General features: G+C 39.7%; 1 protein-coding gene across 1 annotated transcript in view; it reads left to right on the top strand.

Annotated features, from left to right (window-relative positions):
* The first annotated feature begins 13,049 nt into the window (after nt 1-13,049).
* Nucleotides 13,050-27,211, top strand: part of LOC136828768 (RNA transcription, translation and transport factor protein) — a 30,384-nt gene continuing 16,222 nt past the window's right edge. Inside the window, exons 1-2 of the mRNA XM_067086985.1 lie at nt 13,050-13,286; nt 23,295-23,519. Coding sequence (XP_066943086.1) covers nt 13,226-13,286; nt 23,295-23,519 — 286 coding nt within the window. The 5' untranslated portion in view covers nt 13,050-13,225. The remainder of the gene's footprint in view (nt 13,287-23,294; nt 23,520-27,211) is intronic.

Consider the following 27,211-nt stretch of genomic DNA (forward strand, 5'->3'; position numbering starts at 1 on the left):
ATGTTCTTGTTACACTTACCGAATGGCTGCATTAAAAGTACTAATGAACAATTAATGTGGAAGAAATGCTTATTCAATAGCCACAGTTAAGCAAAACATTAGGTTTACGGAATAAAAAGCTTTCAACACATGCGATATATGATATCGCAGAAAGTACCGTATATGCCTTTTAAAACTTATATAACAAGAAATGGAAACTGATGCCTGTAATGATAAGCGATCAACATCAAAGGAAAATAGGCATTTCATTTCTAATACAAATATGTGAACGTTTCTGGGAGTCTTAATTATGAAAGTTTTTATCGGTAGAGATTAGAGCTTACGAAATATGAGCCCTCCATAAAATAAAGACATTTTTAAAGGCTAATAATACACAGTTGTACAGAAATTGGTAGAAAAAAAATCTTTGTGAAAAAGTATTGTACGAAATAAATAAACAATTTATGCAAAATCTGAATAGAAAGACGTTAAAACTATACTAATTTTACTTTTAACAGTAAAACAAGACAACAATAATGGTGGCATTAAAACAAAAAATCTTATAAATGAAAGAAACATTAAGTAGCAAGTGAAATAAGTCAGCTTAAAATCTGTCAAGAACCAGGAACCAGGAACCATGGGAGCCATTCGCTAGTATTATAGTTCTGATAGGCTTAATGAAGCACAAGAAAATAGCCAGATCACAGTAGCAACCAAATTATGTATTATCACATATTGTGCTATCTAAAAATGTTGCTGAGTCATTGTCTAGTTTGTGGTAAGGAATACAGTGATTTCAGTCTCTCATGAAACTGAAACAACGATTCAGCGTTTCAAGAAACAGGAACAACTTACTGTATTTCATATGACTAGTTACTCGAGACCAATAGGTCTATAGTTACTATGAAAAGGGAGCAGAGATGTTCAGAATTATTCCGTAGTAAAGTTTATAATAAATAAATAGATGATTTTATGGTAGTTTGCTTACAAGTCAATGAATATTGAAAATATTCAGCATTTCTCATAAATTTCCTTATATTTCTCGTGTATTTGAGTCTTAAGTTTGTGAATTCTGCAGCATTGATGAGTAAATCATTTGAAATCGTGCCTCCGCCATTCATCTCATAAGGGAGTCTTGCGCATGTCAGGTATGAACTTTTTGCTCTAAGTCACGTATCGAGTAAAATGGATCAAGGTTTAGGCCGAATTCCAATAGATCTATTTCCTTTTCACGATTATTACAGGTGTGTGCGCAAGGTACCTGTAGTAATAGCTCAATTTACATATGTTATAAAGAATATAAAGAAAAGAATATAAAGAAAAATACGACTAAGATTAGCCTAAGAATGTGGTTACCTTCCAAATTAGAGACTTCTTTTATTTTGCTCTGAGATCGAATTTTAGCTAATATTGTATATTTTTCTTAATTTAGAAGATGATGATAATAATAATGTGAATGCAATTTACAACTAGAAAGCTGTTAATCATACGTCTGTCCTAATAAATAGGTAAATGTGTAGGCCTACAGATAAGTATACCAACAAAGTGAGGGACAATATATGAGTCTTTATCAATTACGTTTTATATATATATATATATATATATATATATATATATATATATATATATATATATATATATATATATATATATGCATATATACACGTCACTTTAGTCCTGAGTTCTTGTTCTTCTGTGGTTCGAACCCATGAAATGAAGAACTTATTATCAACTAAAAAAATTCCCCTTCGGGTAACATATATGAAAATATATTATTTACGAGGTAGAGCAAATTAGATATTAAAGGACATTTGTAGCTTAATGCTTGTATATGAATCATGGTGATGTGATAAAACTCATTCGTATATATATAATATATAATCAATTCCATCTTGATGATATCAATTTTATATCTTTTACAGTTCCAGTTTCATTAAATCAGTATTATATCCTCCACCATTCCAGACTGATGATATCAATTTTATAACTTTTACAGTCAGTGTCATTAAATAAATATTATATCCTCCATTGTTCCAGATTGATGATATCAATTTTATATCTTTTACAGTTCCAGTTTGATTAAACCAATATTATATCCTCCACCATTCCAGACTGATGATATCAGTTTTATATCTTTTACAGTTCCAGTTTGATTAAATCAACATTGTATTCTCCACCGTTACAGATTGATAATATCAATTTTATATCTTTTACAGCCCCACACATTCGTAATTCGTGAAATTTCGAGATCTATGCAAACACCCTTTGGGTTCGCAGCAGAATTTTTACTATTACTTATCTCTAAAGACTCCAATCCTCTTTTATAGGCCTACACCTCAAAAAACAGGACAGTAGGTTAGGCCTACCTTGGCCTTCGAGTTTTTAGACGCCATTTATAAGGATTTCCTTAAAGGAGAAAGTAAGAAATAAGACGTATATGTAAGGAGGAATCCATCTGATCACGACCGACAAAGAGGGTTAATGGCTGTAATTAGTTGCCCTAAGTCTCATTCATGGATGTGCGTAAGAGAGAGAGAGAGAGAGAGAGAGAGAGAGAGAGAGAGAGAGAGAGAGAGAGGGGGGGGAGAGAGATACGAAATCTAAGGGACATCTGAAACAAAGGTGAATGAGCCAGGCCTTGCATTAAACGCGCAGTGTGTGTGTGTGTGAGAGAGAGAGAGAGAGAGAGAGAGAGAGAGAGAGAGAGAGAGAGACGAAATGAAAGGGACCTCTGAACAAAGGTAAAAAATAAGGCCAGGGCCTGCCTTAAACGTGTGGCGAGAGAGAGAGAGAGAGAGAGAGAGAGAGAGAGAGAGAGAGAGAGAGAGAGAGAGAGAATGCGAACTGCGAGCAATTTCTAAGCCATGCCTTAAATGTGTAAGTTTTTGCGTTTGTGTGTGTGTGTGTGTACATACCTTAAATGTCTAAGTTCTGTCATTGTACAAAGACGCATTCATATACCCACAAAACACGTGCAAAGGAAATCAGTAAAAATTATATTCCCCAAGCAAAATAAAATTTGACTTCCTCAACTTCTCTGACATTAATTATTAATAAAAAAAAAAGTTTTAAAAAAGTATATTGGATATCAGGAGTTACACAGTGTCACTATGTGCGCCTACAAAGACCGATGGAACTCTTTCCTAGACTTAGTCAGGTTCTGTGAGACCAAAAGAACGTAAGAACATGGCTCTTCCTTGAAGGATGGCTGCCCCTATAGGGTGTAAATAAAGAATTCGGTTTTCACAGCCTTCCTTTGTGTTTCCATTTCAGCCGTCGTCGGTGCAATAATGCATTGCAAGCGCTTCCGGACTCATGTACATGACTTACAATTTTCTATTCGCTTCCTCTGTCATTATGAGATGTACAGAGTAATTGCAGTAACTGTTATGACCTATATTATCATTTCTTTTTATTATATGCGTGAATGATTATTTCTTCTTCTCTTTTTCTCTTCTTTTTTTGTGGGGGCCGGGTAAAGATGAAATCTAGCTAGACAGGGCCACTGAAGTTAGATTGAGCCACATCCGGAGATAACTCTTTTGAAATTTACTGTTTTACCCATTCATTCATTATTTATTTATTTATTATCTATTCTTTATTCATTTGTTTACTTAATTATCACAGTATGTTCTCATGGGTTAAGTTGTTTATCTATCTATATTTAATTGTTAAATCAGACATAGAAACCGAGACGAATATACGACTTTACCTCCCGTGCTACCTCGCCAGTCTTCACTAATTATAGTCCTATGCGTATTCATTATATATAGTCCTATGCCTGTCGTACTTTTCAAATATAGTCCGCTGTATGAGGTACTTATTAAATAGAGCTCCATATCCGACGTACTTATGAAATATAGTCTCACGTACTTATCAAATGTAGTCCCATACCTGGCGTACTTACCGAATATAGTCCATTGTCTGACAAACTTACCGAGTATAATCCCATATCTGACGTACTTATGAAATATAGTCTCACATGCTTATCAAACATAGTCCCATATGTGATGTACTTATCGAATATAGTCCCATATCTGACGTAATCATTAAATATAGCCTCATATCTGACGTACTTGTCAAATATAGTCCCATATCTGGCGTACTTATCGAATATAGTCCCATATCTGACGTACTTATCGAATATAATCCCATATCTGACTTACTTATCGAATAGTCCCATTTCTGACGTACTCATTAAATATACCCTCACATCTGACGTACTCGTCAAATATAGTCTCATATCTGACGTACTCGTCAAATATAGTCCCATGTCTAACGTCCTGCGTCTACAGTAACAAGGTCTCGTCCATTCAAAAAACCTAGCATCGTAGATTCTCACGCGAGTGGTATCGTGAGGAGGCGAATGTTTTCAACTTTTTTCTTTTTATTTTAACTTTTTTCTTTTACTTTATTCTTTTACCTTTTTTTCTTTTTTCTTTTTTTTAGGGATGAGACGTTCCATACATCATATTCTCAAGGCCCTGGGCCACGAACATCACGCAGCAGTAGAATTACCTTCGCTGGAGGATTGTAATTTCCTCCGAGGTGGATCTGTGGTGTCTGAATGTTCGTGTGTGAAGAAAAAAAAAAGAAAGAAGAAGGAAGAAGAACTGAACTGGAATAGAAAAAGAAAGAAGAACTGAACTGGAATTTAACCTTACATTTCATCACATGAGAAATTTGTGTGTTGGAATTGTTCCGTTCGTAATTTTTAAAAAAATTCACAAATGCAGGGCCAATAATATAATTTTTTTTCAATAAAAGCTAAAGTTGTTATGATAGACTGAATTAGGCTCTAACATCGTCGTGAAAAAAAAATCTACAACGAAATAGGCCCAGGTCGTAACTGGAACATGTTAACAGTAACACAGTACCTCATGAAAAATGGAATGTTTCTCTTCCGTAAAGAGAGAGAGAGAGAGAGAGAGAGAGAGAGAGAGAGAGAGAGAGAGAGAGAGAGAGAGAGAGATCTAAAAACCGATATCTTTTCTTTGAAATCTGACAAAAGTCCTTCTTTTCAGGAATAATGCTGTAGACTATTCTGTCATTCCAACTGGAAATTTTAAATAAGATCTCTCTCTCTCTCTCTCTCTCTCTCTCTCTCTCTCTCTCTCTCTCTCTCTCTCTCTCTCTCTCAGTCCTTTGATCCCTGAGCGAGAAAGAAAACGGTATGGTGGCGTGTCTTTAAAACCAAGTTGGAGCTTTGCTCTGCGCATCGAAATGTGTAGGCCAACTTGGCAGTTCGGTACCTGTTGTGATAATTCTTATAAATTTTAGTGCGCATTATTTCCCCTCTTATTATCAATTTATATTAATTCTGTCTTCTTTTCGTGGCCTATATTCAGTATATACGTCTAAAGTGGTTGAGATGTGATAAATTTACCCTTTTATTGACAAAGAATAATGTGTTTCAGCTAAGAACATAGAAAGCTTTGATACTCATGAGGTTTTCTAACAAAGAACAGTGAATAGGCCTATAAATTTAAGGACAGTTATCAGTTCTTTAATGCGTTTATTTATATAAAACAAAGAGAAATCTAACTGAAAGTAGCATTTGTTACAGGCAACCGCATTTTTTTATTATTATTATTTATATAGCGTGGAAATGTACAAGTTACAGACGTGTACAGCCAACAGATTAAGTGTAGTGCTAATGTTAATTCATATATATATATACATATATATATATATATATATATATATAGAGAGAGAGAGAGAGAGAGAGAGAGAGAGAGAGAGAGAGAGAGAGAGAGAGAGAGAGAGAGAAGAAATTAATTTGATTTTGAGGAAACAATTTAAATACGAGCAGAAACACCAGTGACAGTTAATATCTTTATCGAAATCTTCAGAAAAATGTTTGATTTCTATCTCGGTATTTAAAAAAAAAAACTTAATGCCGGATGTTCGTAGTGAGTTTAGTCTCAAAAAGTGAGATTTTCCACGGGTGTTGTTCTGGAGTAATTTTTTCGTCATATAGCCTATCCCGGTGAAATGTAGTAGGTTCCAGTGCCAAACTTAGACCTATTCTTGTCAGTCTTGCACCCTGGATCCAATATCAGCTTGCCAGTTCAGCTCAGTCTGTGTGCTCATACGTCGTATTTACAAGTCAAAAGTTTCAGTCACTTTGCCTATGGAGGGTGGTTTCATGAGAACAGAACTTGTTCTAAACAACCTAGACGTTTTCCTTCTCTTGTGTGAAATTGAAAGTCATACATGTTTCCTTAGTGATTTCACTCAAGCATATAGCCCACAATCTATATTTTGCATCCAGTATGGGTCACTTGGTGTAAAATTTGACAAAAAGATACCAAAATATTTCAGATATCAAAAGTAGTTCTGTGAGTCTATCTTAAAAGTCATCAGCTTCTTGTAAATATATACCAAACTAGTTGATTTTGTTTTTGCTTCCAGGATGGGGCACTTGGTGTAAAATTTGACCAAAAAAATCCTAAAGATTACACAGTTTAAAAGTGTCTCCATGAGTCTATCTTAAAAATCAACAGTTTCTTTTGAATACATACTAAACTCGTCTTCACTCACCAGATGCCAAATAAAAAAGAAAAAATGGATAACAAGATCTTGATAGTGTCAAAAAAATCTTAAAAACTGACAAAAAGTTTCTAAATCTTAAAAGTTGCAGTAGGAGACTATCTAAAAAATCAACAGCTTCTTTTAAATATATATCAAACTCGTCGTTACTTACCATATGCCAAATAAAAAGAAAAAATAGATGATGAAATCTTGAAAAGGTCAAAAAACCTCGAAAATGTCCAAAAATCTTGAAAATGTCCCTTCTTGACCACGAGAGACGGACACCAAGAACTTTCGCACGAGCACTCTACCCACTACGAGACCGCGAGGGAACTGTAAGGTAGTAGATGGTCGACCAGACTTATGAATGAAAACCCCACCACGAATCTCTCTCTCTCTCTCTCTCTCTCTCTCTCTCTCTGTCAATCAGTTCCGCAGTTGCGAGTGTGTAAGTTATGTTTGCCTTGGGATATTAAGAGCGTATATTAATTTCACGACCTGGAAAATTAAAATTCTCTCTCTCTCTCTCTCTCTCTCTCTCTCTCTCTCTCTCTCTCTCTCTCTCTCTCTCTCTCTCTGTAGAAGAACTCCTGACTTTTATATAACCCAGGTTTGATTTAAACTTAAAGGTTTTGTTTTCATTTTATAATATATATCGTTATTTAACATGGAATGTTCATGTGTGTGTGTGTGTGTGTGTGTGTGTGTGAGTGTGAACACTTATATGTCACAGCGACGTCGAGTTTCGTAACGAATATCTTATGTAGAATGAAAGGTATCTATTTGTAAAAGCTTCTTCTTCCAACGGAACCCGACTGGTCATTTTGGATTTCGGCTTCACCTAATACACCCCCTTTGCGCTTGGAAACTGTCGACATCCAGACCCCTTAGTTGTTGTGTCACCACGGATACAAGTAGGCACAACTCTATAAGTTAGGGGGTTATTTCTGCTGTTAGTCGTCTGCCACTAGCCTGCTTGACAGAAGTGACGTGCAGGAAGTGTGAAGGTTGACATCAGCCTACATTTATAACTCAGCCTAACCGTGCCCTCAAGAATCAAAAGACTAGGGTCATGGCTTCGAACTATATGTCCAAACCAAATCTGTGTAGCAGTAACAAAAAGAATTAGTGACACACACAGGTGGTCAGCAGTCTTGTAACCACTCACTTACAAATGAGTAGTCACAAGACTGCTGACCAGCTTTGTGTGTCACTAGTTATTTTTGTTACTGCAACATACAACAAATGAGTTTGTGCTGTGTATTACCGGCCCGCTGAGGATCAAGAGCCCATGCCAGCACAAGGCTGGCTTAATATAGGTGGATAGATTGAATTTGTGCTATGTTTCTCTTCCAATAACATCAGTGAACGCCAAAAGATCCCAAGAAACGGTTCAGACCCTTACATTCCTTAGAAGCATTTCAAAATTGACATCAATAGACCTACAACCTACAGGGAAGATGACCATGACACCTAGCATCTTTGAAAACAAAATGGCATTCAGAAAGGTATGATAATGGCCAGCTTCCATTTCTTGATGTCTTTCTAAATCTCTTCTATCGCAGAATGTTTGGTCACTGCCCACAAGGAACGTGACAGAGCCTCCCAGCAAATTTTAGATGATGGCTCCCCAAATAGCATGGTTGAGAGGCTCATTCAGATGACAGTCACCCATTGGTAGGACAACTAAATAAATTAAGAAAGAGGTAACGATGACCAGGTAACTTATTACTGTTGTCAATAGAGCTACAAATACCAGGGACTGAAGTACTGGACTGTGAAACACTCCATGGACATCTCTCCATCCTTGAGGTAAGGTATGTTAAGGACGAGTAACTACACTTAGTCTCAAGTACAATGAATTATTTATAATACCTATATTATAACACGTACAGAGTCATTGGACTCTCCAAAAATCACTTAGATGTTGTGGTGGTGATCTTTATTTGTTTAGGTCCCCCTTAGGAACGTTTTCTATGATATGTTCAGGTTATGTGATACCTTTGAAAGTGAGATGCTGGAACTTTAGTTAAACAGGTTAATTTCACCCAGACGCTTATTTTTTACAACATAATTGTTCTGGAAGATATTAAAGGATATCAATGCATAATTAATTCATCTAGCAGCACGTTAATTATGATTTACTTAGGAGTCTCAGTCGATCTGTTTGTTCGAGATGTTTCTTGATTGGTTCAACTGACCAAGAAAATGATGTTCTACCTTCCGCCATTTTAAATTATGGAAAGTGGCACCTCATAGCAGATGGGAGTCACAACTTCTTTGTTTCTTCTTTGTCCTCAGCTTTGCCTACTTCTTACAAGGGGTCGCTGTTTCTTATCAGCCTTCTCTACCTTCCTGTGTCCAGCGCATCCTACCTCCTTAAACCTTTCTCCAGCTTATCAAAAATGTCAATATGGTTGGTGCTTACTTGGTTGTCTTTGGCTGCACAAATAAAAAGACTCAAGGTAGTGCTACCATTCATTTTTCTCACTTCCCAAGAAACCAAAGGTTAGCTAGTAAATTTCTTTGACAAAATTAAACTCTTATGAATGTGTTAAATATAGGAAGGAGGACCCCCTGACATTTTCTGAATCTGAACATTTTCAGCCTGTGTGTGAGGTCTCTGGTTCTCCTTTCTGTGGAAGTGTGTGTCAGAGCTTCCTCATTCTTCTTTATTTATGTGTGAGAGACTTACATTGCCTTGCTCATAGCACCGAGATAATCTTGTTTTACTGAGACCACAGTAGCTGGAGACTTGAGACTTGCATTGCCTTCTCTTCCTCACCAACCATTGACAGATAGCCTGTGATTTATGAAGTAGACAAGACAAGGCAAGGCAAGGCAAGTCACAAGTCTCCAGTTTCCCTAGGGGGATAGAAAGAAGAATACTGTGGTCTCATTTCGACAAGATTATCTTGGTGTTTTGCTTTAAGAGAGGGGCTATTCACAGGGATGGTCCTTGACTACCAAATGGACTTCCAAATGAATACCATATTCTTTGGAAGCTTGAAATTCAAGTCAGTGACCCCTGTGGTGGGCTTGTTTCATATGAATAGAGTTCACGTTCTAAATAATAATAATAATAATAATAATAATAATAATAATAATAATAATAATAATAATAATAATAATAATAATAATAATAATAATAATAATAATAATAATAATCATACCACCACCATCAATACGACTGGTGAGAAGTTATTGTTACCTCATGGGGTACATCATTGCTCAAGATTTGTAAATAAATTTTATATTTTCATATATATTTCATGTTTAAATCACACAAGATATAGAGTCATTGACCACGGCTGCTAATTAACCCAGCCTCACACATCGAGTGACATCCATCCTTCCCTGTTAATTGGATAGTACTGATGCAATATGAATATTCATTTTTGTTTGGCATAAACATTTCCTACTTGGTTTACCAATCCCGCAAACCTACTTGTTGGTTGGTTTCCCAAAATGCTTAGCTAGTAGGAAGTTGTAAATACAGGTCCTATTTCTGCTTATGTATTCATTTCCTGTTGGCGAAGGAACTGAGATAGTTCAGAAACGCTAATACCATTTTATATAAAGGATTTTCTATGCATAAATGCTTTCCATTATTACTGTTATTCAGAGCAAGAACCTTATTCATGTGAAACAAGCCCACCGCAGTGGCCCTTGAATTGAAATTCAAGCTTCCAAAGAATATTAAGACGTTCATTAGAAAGAAGTAACAGGGTAGTAATGCATTGCATCTTCGTTTGAACTTTTGACATTCAAATTGCACAACATCCTCAGGAAGGCTGTTCCACAGTCCAACGGCGTGAGGAATAAAGGACCCGTCGAACTGAGAAGTTCGACAGCAAGGCATATTTGCTGCATGTTCCAGGCTGCCTTCAGAGGTTAAAAGAAGAAGAATTTTTACTAGCTTGAAAGAATTAATTATATATGCACATACACACACAATATATATATATATATATATATATATATATATATATATATATATATATATATATACCAAAACAAAATAGAGAGAACAGAAGACTGCCAAAAGCTTTCGTGTCACTGCCACTGTATTGCTTAATAAATCGCATTTCACGTAAACAGCTGTGTTGGTGATCGTTTACTGTTTGTTAATTCATTTTTTTTATAAGTTTAATCTCTGTCCTGTTAGTCATTTTAGCAAAATTGAGATATATTCTGAGTAAGACTGCACTACATGTGAATGTTATCTTAATAATTTCACGTTATTTTTAAACATTTTGAATAATAATAATAATAGTAAAATGATGCATTAAACATACTGGCACGTTTTACAAATGAATTAAAGAATAGCTATTTCATGTACTTGCAGTAAGTATAAACGATTTATATATATTCTTCATTTTCTGCAGAAAATAATATGCTCAGGTAGACAGCATTATTATATAAATTTAGAATATATTTTAGGAGATGAAAATCCTGTAGTGTTTACTTTTGAACTCTTGAGAATCTACCGCATACAATTAGTAAAATGAGCGTAATTTTCAATAATAGTTCTCACATAGCAAAAGGTTAGGCTTTGAAAACAAAGGATTATAAGCAGTTCCTTATAAATAATACCAATATTTATGCGCGCTATTGTACAATCAATAGGTTTATAAAAGACCAAAACAAAAAATATTGCTCGAGGATTATTGCATCACCTTTGAAACGTACTGAGAAAGAACCCCCTTTAGAAATTGTTGGTAAAAATTACAGTGTGATTTAATTCTTATTATAAACTGTTAACAGGTTGTAGGAAAAGTTATTAAATCATAAGTGAGGTCAACGAAATTGAAATGAAACGCGGTATTCAAAAAGCAATTATGAAAGTGAAACACGGGTTTATTTGAAAATCTTTATAAGTTGTTAGTAAAAACCAAAATATGGCTTTATCCGTATCATGAAATGTTATGATGCAATCAGTAAACCGTAAAAATCGTGTATTATGTGAAAACAAACCGAAATGAAACGTGATATTTCAAAAGTCATTATGAAAACGAGACACAATAGGTCTATTCTGAAAACTTCTGTGAGTTATAGATAAAAATCACAACACAATTTCATTCACATTATTGAACATTATAAGACAACGAACAAACTTTATAAATCTTGTGTGGACTATAGAAAAATCTCGAAATAAAACAATTTATTCGAAAAGAAATAATGAAAACGAGGCATGTTTAAAAAAAAAAAAAGCTTTTAGAAAATGCTGGCAAAAACCATATTATCTCTTAACTCATATCATGAAAATGTTATGATCCATATTCTGAAAACCTTCAGAAACTGTTGTTAAAAGTCATAACCCGATCAAATTTATATACTATAAAATATTATGATAGTCAGAAGTATTAATAAATCATGTAGCCTATGAAGTAACAAAAAATCCCGAAATAAAACGAAACCCTTTAGAAATTTTTGGTAAAAATCACAACAGCGATTAAATCACGCTATGAAATATTATGATATAGTAATAGAAAAACTTTATAAATCACATAAGCTAAAAAAAAACTCGCATTAAAACTATATATTAAAAACATTTATGAAAACGAGACATTCTGAAAACCCTTTAGAAATTGCAGGCAAAACTCGTGTCCCGATTCATTTCATACTATGAAATATAACGGTATAGTAATAAAAAAAATTCATAAATCACATAAGCTAAAACAAAAACAAAAAAAAAACTCGCAATAAAACTATATATTAAAAAATATTTATGAAAATGAGAGACATTCTGAAAACCTTTAGAAAATGCAGGCAAAAATCGTGACCCGATTTATTTCATGTGGTGAAAAATTATGATGTAGTAATAAAAAACTTTATAAATTGTATTAGGGCTGACAAAATCTCGAAATAAAACAGTATATTGGAAAAGAAAATTTAATAACGAAAAGAATGAAGACATATTCTGACAAAAACTTCATAAATTGCTGACAAAAATCATATGGTTTAATTCATATCATGAAAATGATTTGAAGTAATCAACAAATTTTATAAATGGTGTATTGAGTAAAAAATCGAAATAAAAGATATATTCGAAAAGAAATACCGAAAACGAGAGAGACATCCTTCATTAAGCCTTCACTCATCCTGATTTAATTCACATTAATAAATATTACATTTAATAAAAAAAATATAAATCATATTAGAGCTAAAAAAAACTTGAAATAAAAAGATATAATCGAAAAGAAAGTGAAAACAGACATATCGGCCTATTCTGAAAACTTAAAAAAATTATTGATAAAAATGACAACACGATTCCATTCACATTACTGAATATAATTAAGTAATAATCAACAAACTTTATCATTCGTTTGTGAAGTAAAAAGAAATAATAAATCGTAACAAAACGATATATTAGAAAAGAAATTATGAAAACGAGAGACATTCTGAAAACCTTTAGAAATTGTCAGTAGAAGTCATAATGTATTTCGATTCATGTGATTAAATGCTACGAATTAATAAAAAAAAAAACTCTGTTAAATCATATCAGAGCTTTAAAATATTGAAATAAAACGACATAATCGAAAAGAAACGACGAAAACGAAAGAGAAACAGCCTCTCTGAAAGCCCCTCACTTACCCCGAGAGGTGGAAGAAAGCGGAAGCCCCATCTGCCAAAAGGTGCATGGCGTTGTCGGTTCCACCGTCTCGCCGAAGACTTATTTGAGAGAAATTATCCCAATTTTAATATAAGAATGTTCCGACGAAAGCTCCTGGCGCTGGATTACATGAACCCCGACAGTTTTAATGTCAGTGGTGAGTAGTAAAGTCTTAATTTGCCTTTTACAATGTGAGACTTTGGCCCTCTAGTTTTACCGTAGGCTAAGCCGAGTTGCTTAGTTTAGGGTGTTGTTACCAGTCGCATAAGTGACCTGTTTTCTCTCATTTTATGTTTTTATTTTTATTTAGTAGCTTGTTTTAATTTCAGTGTTTATTGTATTTAGGCTACTGTTACGTAATTGGTAGGTTGTATTAGTCCTAGGCTATTGGCCTAATGTAGTGCAATCGTAAGCGAGTAGACTATAATGTGGGCTAGGTAGGCCTAGTCATGTTAATAATGGTAAGGTTATTAAATTAAACCATAGTCGGTATTTCTAAGCAAGTGCTCCGCACGAACTAGTATCTTGGAAAGTGATTTTTCCCAAACTTTTAGTGTTGCTGATTTAGCCTAGGAGGTGGTGTTGTTTATTGTTGGTCAGTTGTTATTAACCACATAGGCTGTCTACTCAACATGGTTGGGAACCCTTTGGGAAAGTGGGGTTTTGGAAGAGTTGGGAGAAAGACCATATGCCATGTTGTTGTTATGGAATGGTTCTGCTCAAGCACGTGTCATCAGGGAGCCGTAGGTTCAAGAAGGGATTTGCTAAGGAAACCTACTTGGCTATAATATAAAAGAAACTATAACTTAACTAACCTAATCTAACCTAACCTATCAGGTTACTTAGACGGGGTTCCGCCTCCCTGACCCCCCGGTGAAGGGAACTCCACTTTGTTCTGACATAATATACAATATACAAACCATTGGTCCATTACATTAAGAATTACTTTCAGCGAAGCTGGAAACGGCCATTGAACTTTCGAACAAGGTGGTGAGGCAGTTAACTACCGTCTGGGAGGCGGGGGTACTGCCTGCCCTGATTGATGTAAACATTAAATTTGCTTTCGACCATCATCGGGTGTGGACGTGTTTCTTCATTCTGTGCCCTGACTTCCATCGAGCTGATTTTCCCCGGTGGGATATTCTTCTTGTTGTTTGTTAGTATGAAAGCCTTTGATGAACCTTGTAAGGCCACCTTCCCGAAGCATGTGTTCCCTGGAGTGGGCGGTAAGAAGTGTAATAGCTTTTGATCTAGTATTGACATGGACCCACATGCCCTTTGCTCTGCATGCAGGGGTCGTGTGTGTTCAGGTACCTCACCATGTTCTGAGTGTTGTTCCTGGTCTGCCGAGCAGTGGGTGAAGTTTGAGGGGAGGAGATAGTACCAAAGGAAGCCTATAAAGGCGTCATCTGAGGGTTATACGCCCCCGATGACTCTCTTGGTGGCTGACCCATCGGGATCTTTTCTCCCTCCTGGCAAGCTTCCCCTTCTTGCTGCCTCTCTTTCGGGTTAGGACTCCCCTTCGTCATCTTCATTCCTTCATCGGGTGTGGAAGGCCGCAGGGGAGCAGACAATCAGGTTCCGCCAGCAAGACCGGCAGGGGTTCCCAATCCTCCTCGCTTGTCCTCACAACCTCCTGGGCTTCCCCTAGGAGATGTGAGTCGGACAGGAGTAACTCTGGTGAGTCGTCTCCCCAGAGTTCGACAACAAAGGCTTACGCTCCTGGCTTGGTTCTCGGATCGACCAGATCGTAAGCCCGTGTAGTGCAGGAAGGATCCCAGGGGTCTGCTGAGGTTCTCCCTCCTGCTGGAAGAATACATCGGGAGGACCACGCCCTGGAAGGACTAGAGGGGTCCTCTTCCCCAGGATGTGGACACCCCTGAGATACAGAGGTCATTGCGTTGGTTCATCAGCACAGCGACCTCGGTGAAGGGACCTTGGCCTAGTCTGAGAATCTTCTTCGCTCCTTGAATCCTTCTGGGGTCCAAAGAAGGAACCCAAGGTTTCAGTGGGGCTGCTGTGGTTCACGCTTGCCGAGGGGGATCTTGACCAAGTGAATAGTCTTGGGTCTGGGCAAGATAATTCACTTTGTTCGAACCACTCGGACAAGTTGCTTTTCCCTCCTCTGCCTCAACAGAAGCCATTCTACACGTTCCTGGAAGGGGCATTGCCGCCTAAGCAGGTTGACCCGGACCTGGTCCGTCTAGGCCTGCGTCTCTCGTTGGAGCAGCTTATTGCGGAAGGTATCTCCCTTTTGCAGCAAGAGGCAGCAACCCAGGAAGCCACTGGCAGGGCAGCTTTCCAGGCAGTCTCCTGGTTGGATCTGTGGTCATTCACAGTATCCAAAGTGGCTGCTTCCTCGGGCGCTGTCGTACCTGGGGAAGACTCTGCTTTCAGGAGACTGTGCCAGTTTGGAGGTAGAGCCATCTTCTACCTTGCCCACCAGATGGCAAACCTGTGGGCCAACTTGGTTCTTAAGCGAAGAGATGCCGTTCTTTCTCACTTTGCCAGGTCTGTGGGACTTGAGTCAGCAGTGGCCCTGCGGAACAGACCGTTGCTGGGTTCTGCCTCTCCCTTCCCTAGTGAGTTGGTAGATGCTGAGGTGGATAAGCATCGGGCTGATGACAGCGACCGCCTTGTCCACCAGGCAGTGGCTAAGACCTCCGGGTCTTCACGTTCCACTGCAGCCTGGCCTTTAGTCCAGGCTAGCACTTCCTCGGCCCCTAAGAAGTCCCAGACTTTGAAGGCATCCTGCGGAAACACCCAGCCTTCTTCTTTCCCCGGAAAGGGTGGGCAATCGTGCCCCTTTCAGCCCGCTTTCCAGTCTGGTAAAGGGGCCCAAGGGGAAGAAGGGGAAACACTAGGGGTGGTGTTCCCCCCCACTGCTGCCGAAGGTGGGGGTTGCCTATCATGCCATTGGGAAACATGGCAGCAACACGGAGCCAAGACCTGGATAGTGGATGTCCTTTGGGAGGGATATCTACCACCCTTCAAGTCTCGGCCACCCCTCACCATCACACCAGTCTGTCTCTGCACTTACATTCCTGGATCTTCTAAAGACATCACTCTAATGCAAGAAAGTGCAGTCCATGCTGAGCGAGGGTGCTGTAGAAGTCATGTCGAATCAGTCCCCAGGTTTTTACAGCCAGATCTTTTTTGTAGAGAAAGCCTTGGTGGGTTGGAGTCCGGTCATAGACCATTCTCCCTTGAACCGTTTCTTTCGCCAGACTCAGTTCATGATAGAGATGGCGCGATACGTGCTCACCTCCATCAGGGGGAATGACTTCATGCTTACAGTGGACTTGAAGGATGCGTATTTTCAAATACCCATTCATCCGTCCTCTCGCAAGTACCTTCACTTTATCCTCGGGGAGACAGTCTTCCATTTCAAGGCACTCTGTTTTGGGCTCTCAGCCACTCCCCCAGGTGTTCACGAGTGTGTTCACCCGGGCGTCAGCTTGGGCCCATTCGCACAGGATACGTCTGTTTAGGTATCTCAATGATTGGCTGGTCCTGGCAAGTTCCCGCTCACAGTTGCTACAGGACAGATCAGCTCCTCGAGTTTTGCCGCGATCTTGGGATCATAGTAAATCTCGAGAAGTCGGACCTCAACCCCTAGCAGAGGATAAAGTACCTGGGCATGCTGATAGGTATGGTAGCAGCGAAAGTCTTTCCCTCGGACTCTTGTATCAGCAGGTTCAGGAAGGCGGCACAGCTGTTTCTCTCTTGACAGGAACAGCCAGCTCGGCAATGGCAGGTCGTCTTCAGTCACCTGTCGTCATTGGAGAAGCTGGTCCCTCATGGGCATCTTCACTTTCGGTCTCTGCTGTGGAGACTGAAGAAGTATTGTTCCCATTCTCGAGACCCTCAGTCCTTTCTCATTCCTCTTTCCGAGGAGGTGAGAGAGGACCTAGACTGGTGGATAGACAACAGGAACCTCTTAATAGGAGTATGACTGCATACTCACCTCCGGACAGGCTTCTGTAGTCAGATGCATCAACCAAGGGATGGGGTACACACCTGGAAGAGTTGCTGAATTTGGGGGTGTGGCACCAAAATGACAAGCACCTTCACAGGCCCCATGCGTGGAATGTGACTCTCATTCTAAGAACCCTGACTCGTGCATTGTATGAGCCTTTACGAAAGTCGTCAGACAGGGATCTAACCCTCAAGACCATCTTCCTGCTTGCCCTGGCATTGGCGAAGAGAGTTGGCAAACTTCACAGACTTTCTTTTGATGTTAAACACTCGAAGGGATGGGGATTGGTTATGCTCGATTTTGTGCCGGACTTCGTAGCGAAGACTCGGAAGCCATCGGTCCCTGACGCTCAGTTCAAGTCCTTCACGATCCCCTCCCTAGAGGACTTCGTTGGTAATGACCCAGACGAGATGCTACTGTGTCCTGTTAGAGTGCTGCGGCACTATCTAAAGAGAACTCACCTTCTCCAGCCTGAGTATTGACGACTCTTTGTTAGCGCTGGTTCGACCAAGGAAGAAGTGTCCAAAAACGCAACTTCTTTTTTGCTTCTTGAGACAATAAGGAGAGTGTACTCTGCTGCTGGAGAAGATGACACTGGTACACTTTGCCCAATTGCTCACGAAGTCCGCAGCATTGATCCATCCCACACATTCCGGAAGAACCTGTCGGTTCCACAGGTTTTGAAGGCGGGGCTGTTGTCCCAACAGACCACCTTCACTTCCTTCCACCTTCAGGATATTGCCCACAAGTCCTTGGACACTTTTTCCTTGGGTCCTGTGATGGCTGCTCAACAAGTTGTGTAGCTTACCCGGCTCCTCTAACAGAACAGGTTGTGTCTCGCCTAAGATGTACGATTGTGGATGGGAGAATGAATGCAGAGTGACTAGCCTCTCTTCCTACGGGCAGGGAGCAGACGTGCTGTTACAAGCTGGCTCTGGCGGTCGATGCAGGTAAGCATACAACCCAAGCTTCCATTTTATTTCCTTTCAGGATCATAGAAGCAAACCCGCTCCTTCCCCTAGCAAGGGAAGGAAGGAGATCACAACAATGAGACAGACCCGACTATCAAGGTTCATCCTAGCCTACTTTGCTTGAACTGACGTTTCCTCATTCATGCAAAGGGTCCCAGAAGTCTGACAATTGATCTCACATTTCTTACAACCCGATTATTTTTTCAGAGGCAGTTTTCCCTTCCTTGCTCTATCAACCTGGAAGGGAACACAAGGTGTAGCGAACTCCAGTCAGTTCATAGAGACTCAATCAGATTTCTCCCTCCAACCAGGACCGGTGGTTTGTATATCGTGTTGGAACAAATCACAGTTTTTTAAAGTAAATTGTATTTTTCCTAACCATACAAACCTGAGGTCCTTTACATTACATTTCATGCCCACCTCATGCCACCCCTCAATCTGACACATAATTCCTAAGTAAAGGTCCTCAGGTTTGTATAGTTAGGAAAAATACAATTTACTTTAAAAAACTGTAATTTTTACCAAAAGCTCCCCTATAGGCTAACACTGCACATGCGTGATAGCATCCCAGGATGGCCAACGTACAGCTTCTGAGGTTAATTACAGTAGACTCATAAAAAATTATGGTAGCTTAAATTCTTAATAAGTAACCAAAATACTATATTTAGGAAAAATCAATTTCCAAAGTAATACCCCATGCAGAGCTCTTGCTTGGTCCTACCTCATGATTGCATTCTTAAGGCAAATTTTGGGTTTATGGGAGAAGAAAAAACAAAATGATCGAGATACAAAGATTAGAATTAACCTAACCTAACCTGCCCCAGGGGTGAGGTCCCCTTTCAGTAAAACTGAAGACGGGGCAAATGCAGAGTATGGGGTCAGGGCTGCTTGTAGGTCTAATTGGCATTTCATAGGGAATATGACCTAACCAGACTTAGCTTTACTTAACATAACTTTATTTTGGGGGGACTTTGCCCCCTTGGACCCCCTAAGTAATTTGACCCCCTGCTCTGCATTCGGCCCCTAGAGACTACTACCACACCCTACTGGTTTTGGTAATGACCTATTTACATGTAAAATTGGCACTGTGTTTAGTACCAGCCCCTTGGGAATGAATGTAAAAACATAATCAAAAGACCATAAATATCATCATAAACATAAACAGATGGCGGTAAATATTCTGGTCGTCGACTACCAGGAACCAGGCTGCAGTAATTGTCATCAGTTTTGCTGGTGGTAAATGTAAAGGAAGCGCGCACATGAAGATATCTTTTATTGGAAATTTACCAAGACAATGTGAAATTTGCCGTCTTTGGTTCATGTTTCTATGTTCATCCTCAAAGGCTGATACTAAACAGCAAAAGTTCTGCAGGACACCATGTTTAGTAACAGACCCAGGGACGAACGCAAAAATATAAATGAGGCGGCTAAATTTCTGTTATCTTGGTAAGTTCTCAAATGATCTTCTCTGCTGTATTGTATAGGCTTACACCCTTTTCTATATTCTTCAGACAAGGAATCACTGTAATAGTTAATATTTTCGTGCGGCTATCCTCCCCTTTACATTTACCTTACTGAGTGTTGATTTCAATAATGATAAATTTTTTACTTTAAACTGTTGGCTAATCTCATTCTAGAATGAAAACGGTTTATGGGTGAAGTACAAGGATGGGGTTAACCTAACCTAACCTAGGAAGCTGGGTCCTTTCATAGCTGGGCAGGGTCTTTGCTACCCTGGACCCACTACCTAACATAATTTTATCTCCTTAAGGGGATAGTGCCATCGTTGCACTGTAGGGATTTACTTAAGGTTCTTTGCAGCATTCCTTCAGCCATAGCTGCTACCCCCATTTCATTCATTTTACTGTACCTCCATTCATATTCTTTCTTCCATCGTACTTTCTACCATCTTCTAACAATTGTTTCTTAGTGCAACTGCGAGTTTTTCCTCCTGTTATACCTTTGTAACCTTTTACTCTGAATTTCCCTTCCACCACTGAATTACCTTATAGGTCCCAGCGCTTGGCCTTCAGCCTTAATTGTATGTCGTATTCTAAGCTAATTTAGGATTCCAAGACCTTTCCTAGCTTCGACCCCCCTCCTCATCCCTGCCTAATCTAACTTAGGGCACTGTAGATTAAATTAATAAGGTTGTGACCTAATCCACCACACTTGACCCAGGGGGCCAGGTGAACGAAACCCAGGTTATCAGGTCTTTACTTACCTTGTGCTTAATGTCAGTTTGAAAACCCTCAAGAAACATTAACTTTAATCACAGTCAGAATATACAGAAGTGTCATAGACATGTAAGAATATCCCTGTATTTCATTCATTTGTATTTTCCTCCAACCCAAAGAAACCTTGCTATCAGAAATAAATATCAGAAATGTCATAACTCAAAAAAAATATAATAAATAATGAGTTACATGTCTGAACAAAACGAAGTAGGCTTTTTGAATATCTCAGTACCAGTATATTTGTGATAGATTTTGGAATTACAGTAGTTTCGTATTATGCATATTAAGGAGAGTTAAGAGCACAGCACAAAGACTCCAATGTCAGTATATGGCATTAAAGTAGAATAACACCCAGAAACCTAAATAAGTCCTTTAATGCCATTTTGCCCAGGAACTTAAATGAATTCAGATCTGTGAGGAAGACAAACAGGCACTGTGGCATTCTTTAGGCATTCCAGGAGATCCTTTCCTCAGTGTCTTCCTCAAGCACTTGACTATGCCCAAGAGCTCCTTGCCTTGAAAAGAATGCTAAGTAACCACATGTGAGTATGGGTTAGATTAGGTTACCCCTCCCCACTCACCCTCTTACCACCAGTAACCTACCTTGTTACCAAGTTTCAATGATTTGATTCCAGCTTGTGTTGAGGAATATGATGTAATTGCTTGAGATTCTTTGGAGCGTCCCTTCAGCCTCTAGCTGCAGTCCCTTTCATTCCTTTCACTCTGCTTCCATTCGTGTTCTCCTCCACCTCATTCCACCTTCTCCTAACAGTTGATTCTCAGTGCAACTGCAAGGTTTTCCTCCTGTTAAACCTTTTTGCTGTCAATTTCTGTTTCAGAGCTGAATGAGCTCATAGGTCCCAGCACTTGGCCTTTGCCCTAAATTCTTTATTCTATTCTATTCAAGCCCACAACTATGTCCAAGAGCTCCTTGACAAGGTATAAGTGCAAGGTAACCTCAGGTGAATAGAGGTTTATAAACCCTCCTACCACCAGTTAACTACCTTGGTACCAAGTTTCAATGACTTGATTCCAGCTTGTGCTGAGAAATACATTATTTTAACAGATAACTTTCACTGTTACAAGTGGTCCCTGGTCCTCTTTTCCTGCCAAGAGCAAATGGATGTGCTGAACAGCAGCATTAACCCTTCAAGGATGGGATAATTATATACAAGTAGTCCCTGGTTATCGGGGGCGGGGGGAGCGGTCGTTCTCGACAGTGTGATGATAACCGAAAATTGCTGATAACCAAAAGTCGGCAGTAATAGCGCCGATCCCTGGTTATCGGTGCTGATATCCGGTTATCGACTCCGATAACTGGAGATCGGTGTCAAAAATCCAGTTATTGTTGTCTCTAGACAAGCGCCATAAAACCGGATCGCCGATAACCAGGCAAACTTTAAGGTTGGCCAATTTAAGAAAAACATCAGTGGAAAGTGGAAGATATGCAAATGCACATGGTGTAAAAAAATTTTTTTTTTTTTTTTTTTTTTCTTTTCTTTTTCTCTCTCCCTAATTTTCCCTACCTTCCACGGGAAGTTGAAAGTGACTATTTACAACCCTGTGTGGGGCCTCTTTTACAAAACATTCATCGATTTTACCAAGTTATACAGTGCATGTTTGTTCTAATAATTTATTTTATTTTGTTTTGTAAGATTATAATTACAGCTCACACAGTATCATAACAGATAAGAACTAAAATCAGTAACAAATTCTGAGTATATTTGTTGTAAAAGATTTACGTAAATTTACTGAGATGGGAGATGCAGTAACTTTTTTGGAGGTATACATGTTTTTTCTAATATTTCTCAGCAAAATTACAATTATAACTGACATCATATCATAAAAGATAAGAACTAAAACCAACAGCAGTTCCTTGGTATATTTATGAGCAATAGAAAGATGTCATGGTAGAGAGAGAGAGAGGAGCAAGACATCACCCCATCATCAAGAACAATACTGGTCTCCCTGAGATGCCCACTGATTGAGCTGAGCTGAATTTTAAAGTTGCCACTATACATTTATGGGCCACTGAAGTGATTGAAACTCTTTCCCGCTCGATACAGCCAAATCGTAAACTCTTTCCCGCTCGATACAGCCAAATCATATGGTGTGTAATATTAATACTCCTCTGAGGGGATCCGTCCACCACTCAAAAACTGTTCTACATCCTTTCATGAGGGGATCCATCCACTAAGGCTTAAAATGCAGTAAATGTGCCTCACTGTGAAACTTCTCAGTTCCAGAGGCCTTTTATTCTTCACATGGTTGGACTGTGGAACAGTCTCCCCGAGGATGTTGCGTAATCAGAACCTCAAAAGTTAAGTGAAGATGTAATGGATTACTACAATAATACCATTCTCCTCGCATTTTAATACAGTTTTATTTATTTATTAATTTATTTTATTACTTTTATAACAAGTGAGATCTCTTCTTTCTGTATTTCCCTTTACCTCCTCCTCCTACTTCTTCCTAATGGACACCATATTCTGTGGAAGCTTGAATTTCAAGCCAATGGCCTCTGGGGGCTTGTTCCATATAAATAAGTGTCATCTTTTGATTGAATAATAATAATAATAATAAATGTGTCTCACTATCAAACCCCTCAGCTACAGAGGTCTTTTATTTCTCACACCACTAGACAGTGCAATTAGAACCTCAAAAATTCAAGCAAAAATGCAATGAATTACTGCCCTATAACAGATCGCCTTGCACCTATGTATTTCTCACTTTTCTGTATTTCTTGTTATCCTTTGTAACTTTCAAATGAACCCCATATTCTTTGGAAGCTTGCATTTCAAATCAGTGGCCCTTATACATTTGTTTCATATAAATAGGGTTTATCTTCCGAGTAATAACAATAATGGTAATGCTAAAAGATTTCTGGTTTGTATACTTTTGAAAAGTGCAAAATACTTTTAAAAATTTATTATTCTTGCTCATGTGTTTTTTTTTTTTTTTTTTCTTTAAATCAACAGATGAAAAAAGTTATCGGGATCTTATAGTGTGGCTTGAAGACCAGAAGATTCGCCATTATAAAATTGAAGATCGAGGAGATATCAAAGCTATAGACTCGAAAGATTGGCCGACTGCATATAAGAAATATCTAGGGGAATTAAACTGTCCGGCGAACCCCAATGAACGTGCGGCAGTAGTGGATTGGCTCCTTGGTTTATCTGTGAGGTTTGAATATGGTGATAATGGTAAGTTGTTGTGGTGTGGGAAGAGTTTGCTGTTTTGTGCAATATATTTCATATGTCAGAATTATATCCTAATTATAGATTGTTTTATGATAGTAATTATATTTTCATACTGTGTTATTTTCTAATTTAAGTTTGTGCATTTGTTCTTAGGAGAATAGACATTTTTATATAAGTAACTTACCAAGTAACTAAATAGCTATTAGTTTCACTTCACCATGGCAGTTCTAAATTTGAAATTCATAGTAATGAACTATTGTTTTAGCGTAGGTAACTAGACCCCACCCACTACCAGGAAGAATAGGTACAACAGTGCTGAAGAACCTAATTCGTTTCTGCCGGTCAACAACTGTACATGGTTGGTTAAGCAGCTCTTATTTGAATTTTCCCAGATGGTTGTATCTTTCGCCTTTGGTGAAGTATTTATTGTGTTGGCAGCGTGCTATTTATTAGCTTAGCTAGTTTATTCAGACGTGTAACTTATTGTGACTTAGTATGTCAGATTCTAGCGTGTCTAGTATTAGGTATTGCAGCAAAGGCTGTAATAAGTTAAGTATATCTTGGTTTAACCAGACCACTGAGCTGATTAACAGCTTTCCTAGGGCTGGCCCGAAGGATCAGACTTGTTTTACGTGGCTACGAACCAATTGGTTACCTAGCAGTGGGACCTACAGCTTATTGTGGAATCCAAACCACATTATACAGAGAAATGAATTTCTATCACCAGAAATAAATTCCTCTAATTCTTCATTGGCCGGCTGGAGAATCAAACGCGGGCTTAGGAGAGTGCTAGCCGAGTACAGTATCATCCCATCCAATGAGGAACTGAAAACTGCTAAGTATGACTCGCATGCTTTGTGTTGCCATTGTAGAGGGCAAGTTTGCTCATATGAACTTGAATGTGATGAATGCAAAGACTGGGATCAGGGTAAATGGAAAGTTTTGGAAGCACGTCTAGATAGACTCCAAAGAGACAGAGAAAGGTGGCTGCTAGAGCCAAGGCTAAAGGTTTAGCTAGTCAGGTTTCTACTCCAAAATTGGATATTGCTTCTCAGCTTGTGCCTTCTACACCTTTCCCTGTGTTCTCCCCGATCACCAACCCTCCGACTTTTCCTCAAACTCCATTACCTGGCTCCCGTTCTTCCAAACCTAATGCCATCACCAGCCTAGAAGCTAGAACTGACCAGAAGTTTGGTCTGCTTGTTAATACCATAGCCCAAATTGGGTCTTCAGTTAAGGCCCTTATTGATCAGGCAAGCGCAATTAGTGTTGGTGCAAGTGCAGTGCAAGTGGAGGAGGTGACTACTCATCCCTCCGATGCTCCTAGACAGAGGTCAGTGTTAGACTCCCCCAAATCTGGGAGGAAGCAAACCAGAAGTCCAAGGGAGGTTGGTGGGGTTTGCCTACAGGCAGTTGCCCCCTCAACTGTGCCTGTTGACTGAACCCAGGACTCTGTGGTTTGCCATTGGAAAGGCATTCATACGGATTTGCATGCTCTGTCGTCCAGTGATTCGGACACCAGTGCGGACAGGGGGCGTAAACGGTTTTCAAAAACGTCAAGGCCATTGAAAAGGCATATTCCTTCAGCTGAGCTCACTTCCCCTCTCCCACATAAGATTCCCAAGGAATGAGAGCACACTCCTCTTCCCTCCTGCAGTTTTTGGGCTAGTCCCGAGCAGGTTGTGTATAACACTTTGGTGACGGAGAGTCAGTCTTTGACGCAGCATTCGTCACCCAAGTTGTCCAAGCACCCAGTGTCCGAAAGTGCAGTGTCAAAGTGGTCTGTGTCCAAACGCCCAGTGTCTGAATGCCTATCTTCCAGTCCCAATCGGCTTGTGCATGACATTTCGATGACGGTGAGCCAGTTATGACGTAGCATTCCTCATCCAAGTTGTCTGAGCGTCCAGCAGCTGAGCACTTGATTTCCGAAGCTATAGTGTCCGACTGTTCTGTGTTGAATTGCCAAGTGTCCAAGGACCCAACTTACAGATTAAGTCGACACAGGACCTTTTGTTGCAGTTGACAAGGCGTGAAAAGGAATCAACCCGTGGCACTTCTGTCACGTTCAGCGTGAGAACTGCCTCCCCGTTGCAACAGCAGCCCTTTCGAGGCAGAAGAACCAAATTTCAGCCCCGCCTGCACTCGAATGTGCGATCAGTCCGGCCAACCAAGAAGTTGTCCTCCAAACCGGCCTCTCGCAAGTGAGGTTCTGGTCCTCCATGTCCCCGTAGGAGCTAGACTTCTCCAGTTTTAGGACTAATGGGAAGCCAGGAATGCAGAACCTTGGATAGTAAAAGTCCTACAAGAGGGCTATGCCACCCACTTCAGGGAAAAATCTCCTTTGACATCCTCATCCATCAGCTTAAAAGCCTACTTGGAAGGCTTGGAGAGGTTTCTGGCCCTGAAGGAAGAAGTATCGTTGCTACTCAGGAAAAGAGCTGTGAAGTTGGTCGAAGACAGAAGCACAGAGGGGTTTTACAACTGTCTGTCTGTCATCCCCAAGTCGTCGGGAGGTTGGAGACCAGTCCTAGACGTCAGCGCATTGAACTTTTTTGTGCAGATCACTAAGTTCAAAATGGAAACGAACCATTCAGTCCTGTCAGCCATTCATCAGGGAGACTGGATGGTAACGATTGACATGGAGGATGTGTACTTCCATGTCCCAGTACATCCAGACTCAAGGAAGTATCTGCGGTTTGTATTCCAGGGCAGGGTCCTTCAGCTCAGGACTCTCTGTTTCAGCCTCTTTACAGCTCCGCAAGTCTTAACCTGTGTTCTCACCTCTGTAGCGAGATGGCTCCCTCTCATGGGGAGCAACGTCTGTTTATATCTGGACGACTGGTTACTACGCTCCCCATCGAAGAAAAGACGCATGGAGGACCCTCAAAAGACTCTACTATTCGCCCAAGGGTTAGGTCTTTTAATCAATGTTCAGAAATCCCAATTTACTCCGACATTTGATTCTCTATTTGGGGATGAGGATCAATGCTCTGACTTTTCGGGGGCTTTTCCATCCCGTAAAAGGATTCAAGACTGCCTAAAGAAAGCAAGAAAGTTCATATCTCGCCCATCATGCACAGTCAACGAGTGGATGAGTCTGCTGCGCGCACTCGTCCATTGAGAAGTTCGTGTCTTTAGGAAGGTTACATACATGAGTCCTACAAGTCTTCCTAAAGGCTAGTTGGCAGAGGAAAACTCTCCCAGACTCCTTCATGTTCCGCATCACTCCGGAGATCAAGGAGGATCTTCGGTGGTGACTTGCAGAGGACAGGTTCTCAATAGGAAAGTCATTGCACCCACTGAACCCTGACCTAACGTAGTACTCGGATGCGTCGGATCTGGGTTGGGGAGTGCTTTTGAACGACATGGAAATATCTGGTAAGTGGTTCAGAAGAGAAGAAATTACATGTAAATGTAAGGGAATTGAAGATGATTCACGTGGCCCTTCAACATTTTGCTACAGAGACTTACGCGAAGACAATCACAGTCCACTCGGACAACACGACCGCATTGGCGTACATCAAAAATCAGGGAGGGACGCATTCCTTCTCCCATTACAAAGTGCCCAAGGAGCTTCTTCTCTGGGCAGAGATCAGCCGTACCAGGATGACAACTCACATCAACCAGGGAAAGTTTCCTATTGAGAACCTATCCTCTGCAAGTCACCACTGAAGATCCTCCTTGATCTCGGGAGT

This window comes from Macrobrachium rosenbergii, chromosome 43 (genome assembly GCF_040412425.1).
Source record: "Macrobrachium rosenbergii isolate ZJJX-2024 chromosome 43, ASM4041242v1, whole genome shotgun sequence".
Lineage (NCBI taxonomy): Eukaryota > Metazoa > Arthropoda > Malacostraca > Decapoda > Palaemonidae > Macrobrachium > Macrobrachium rosenbergii.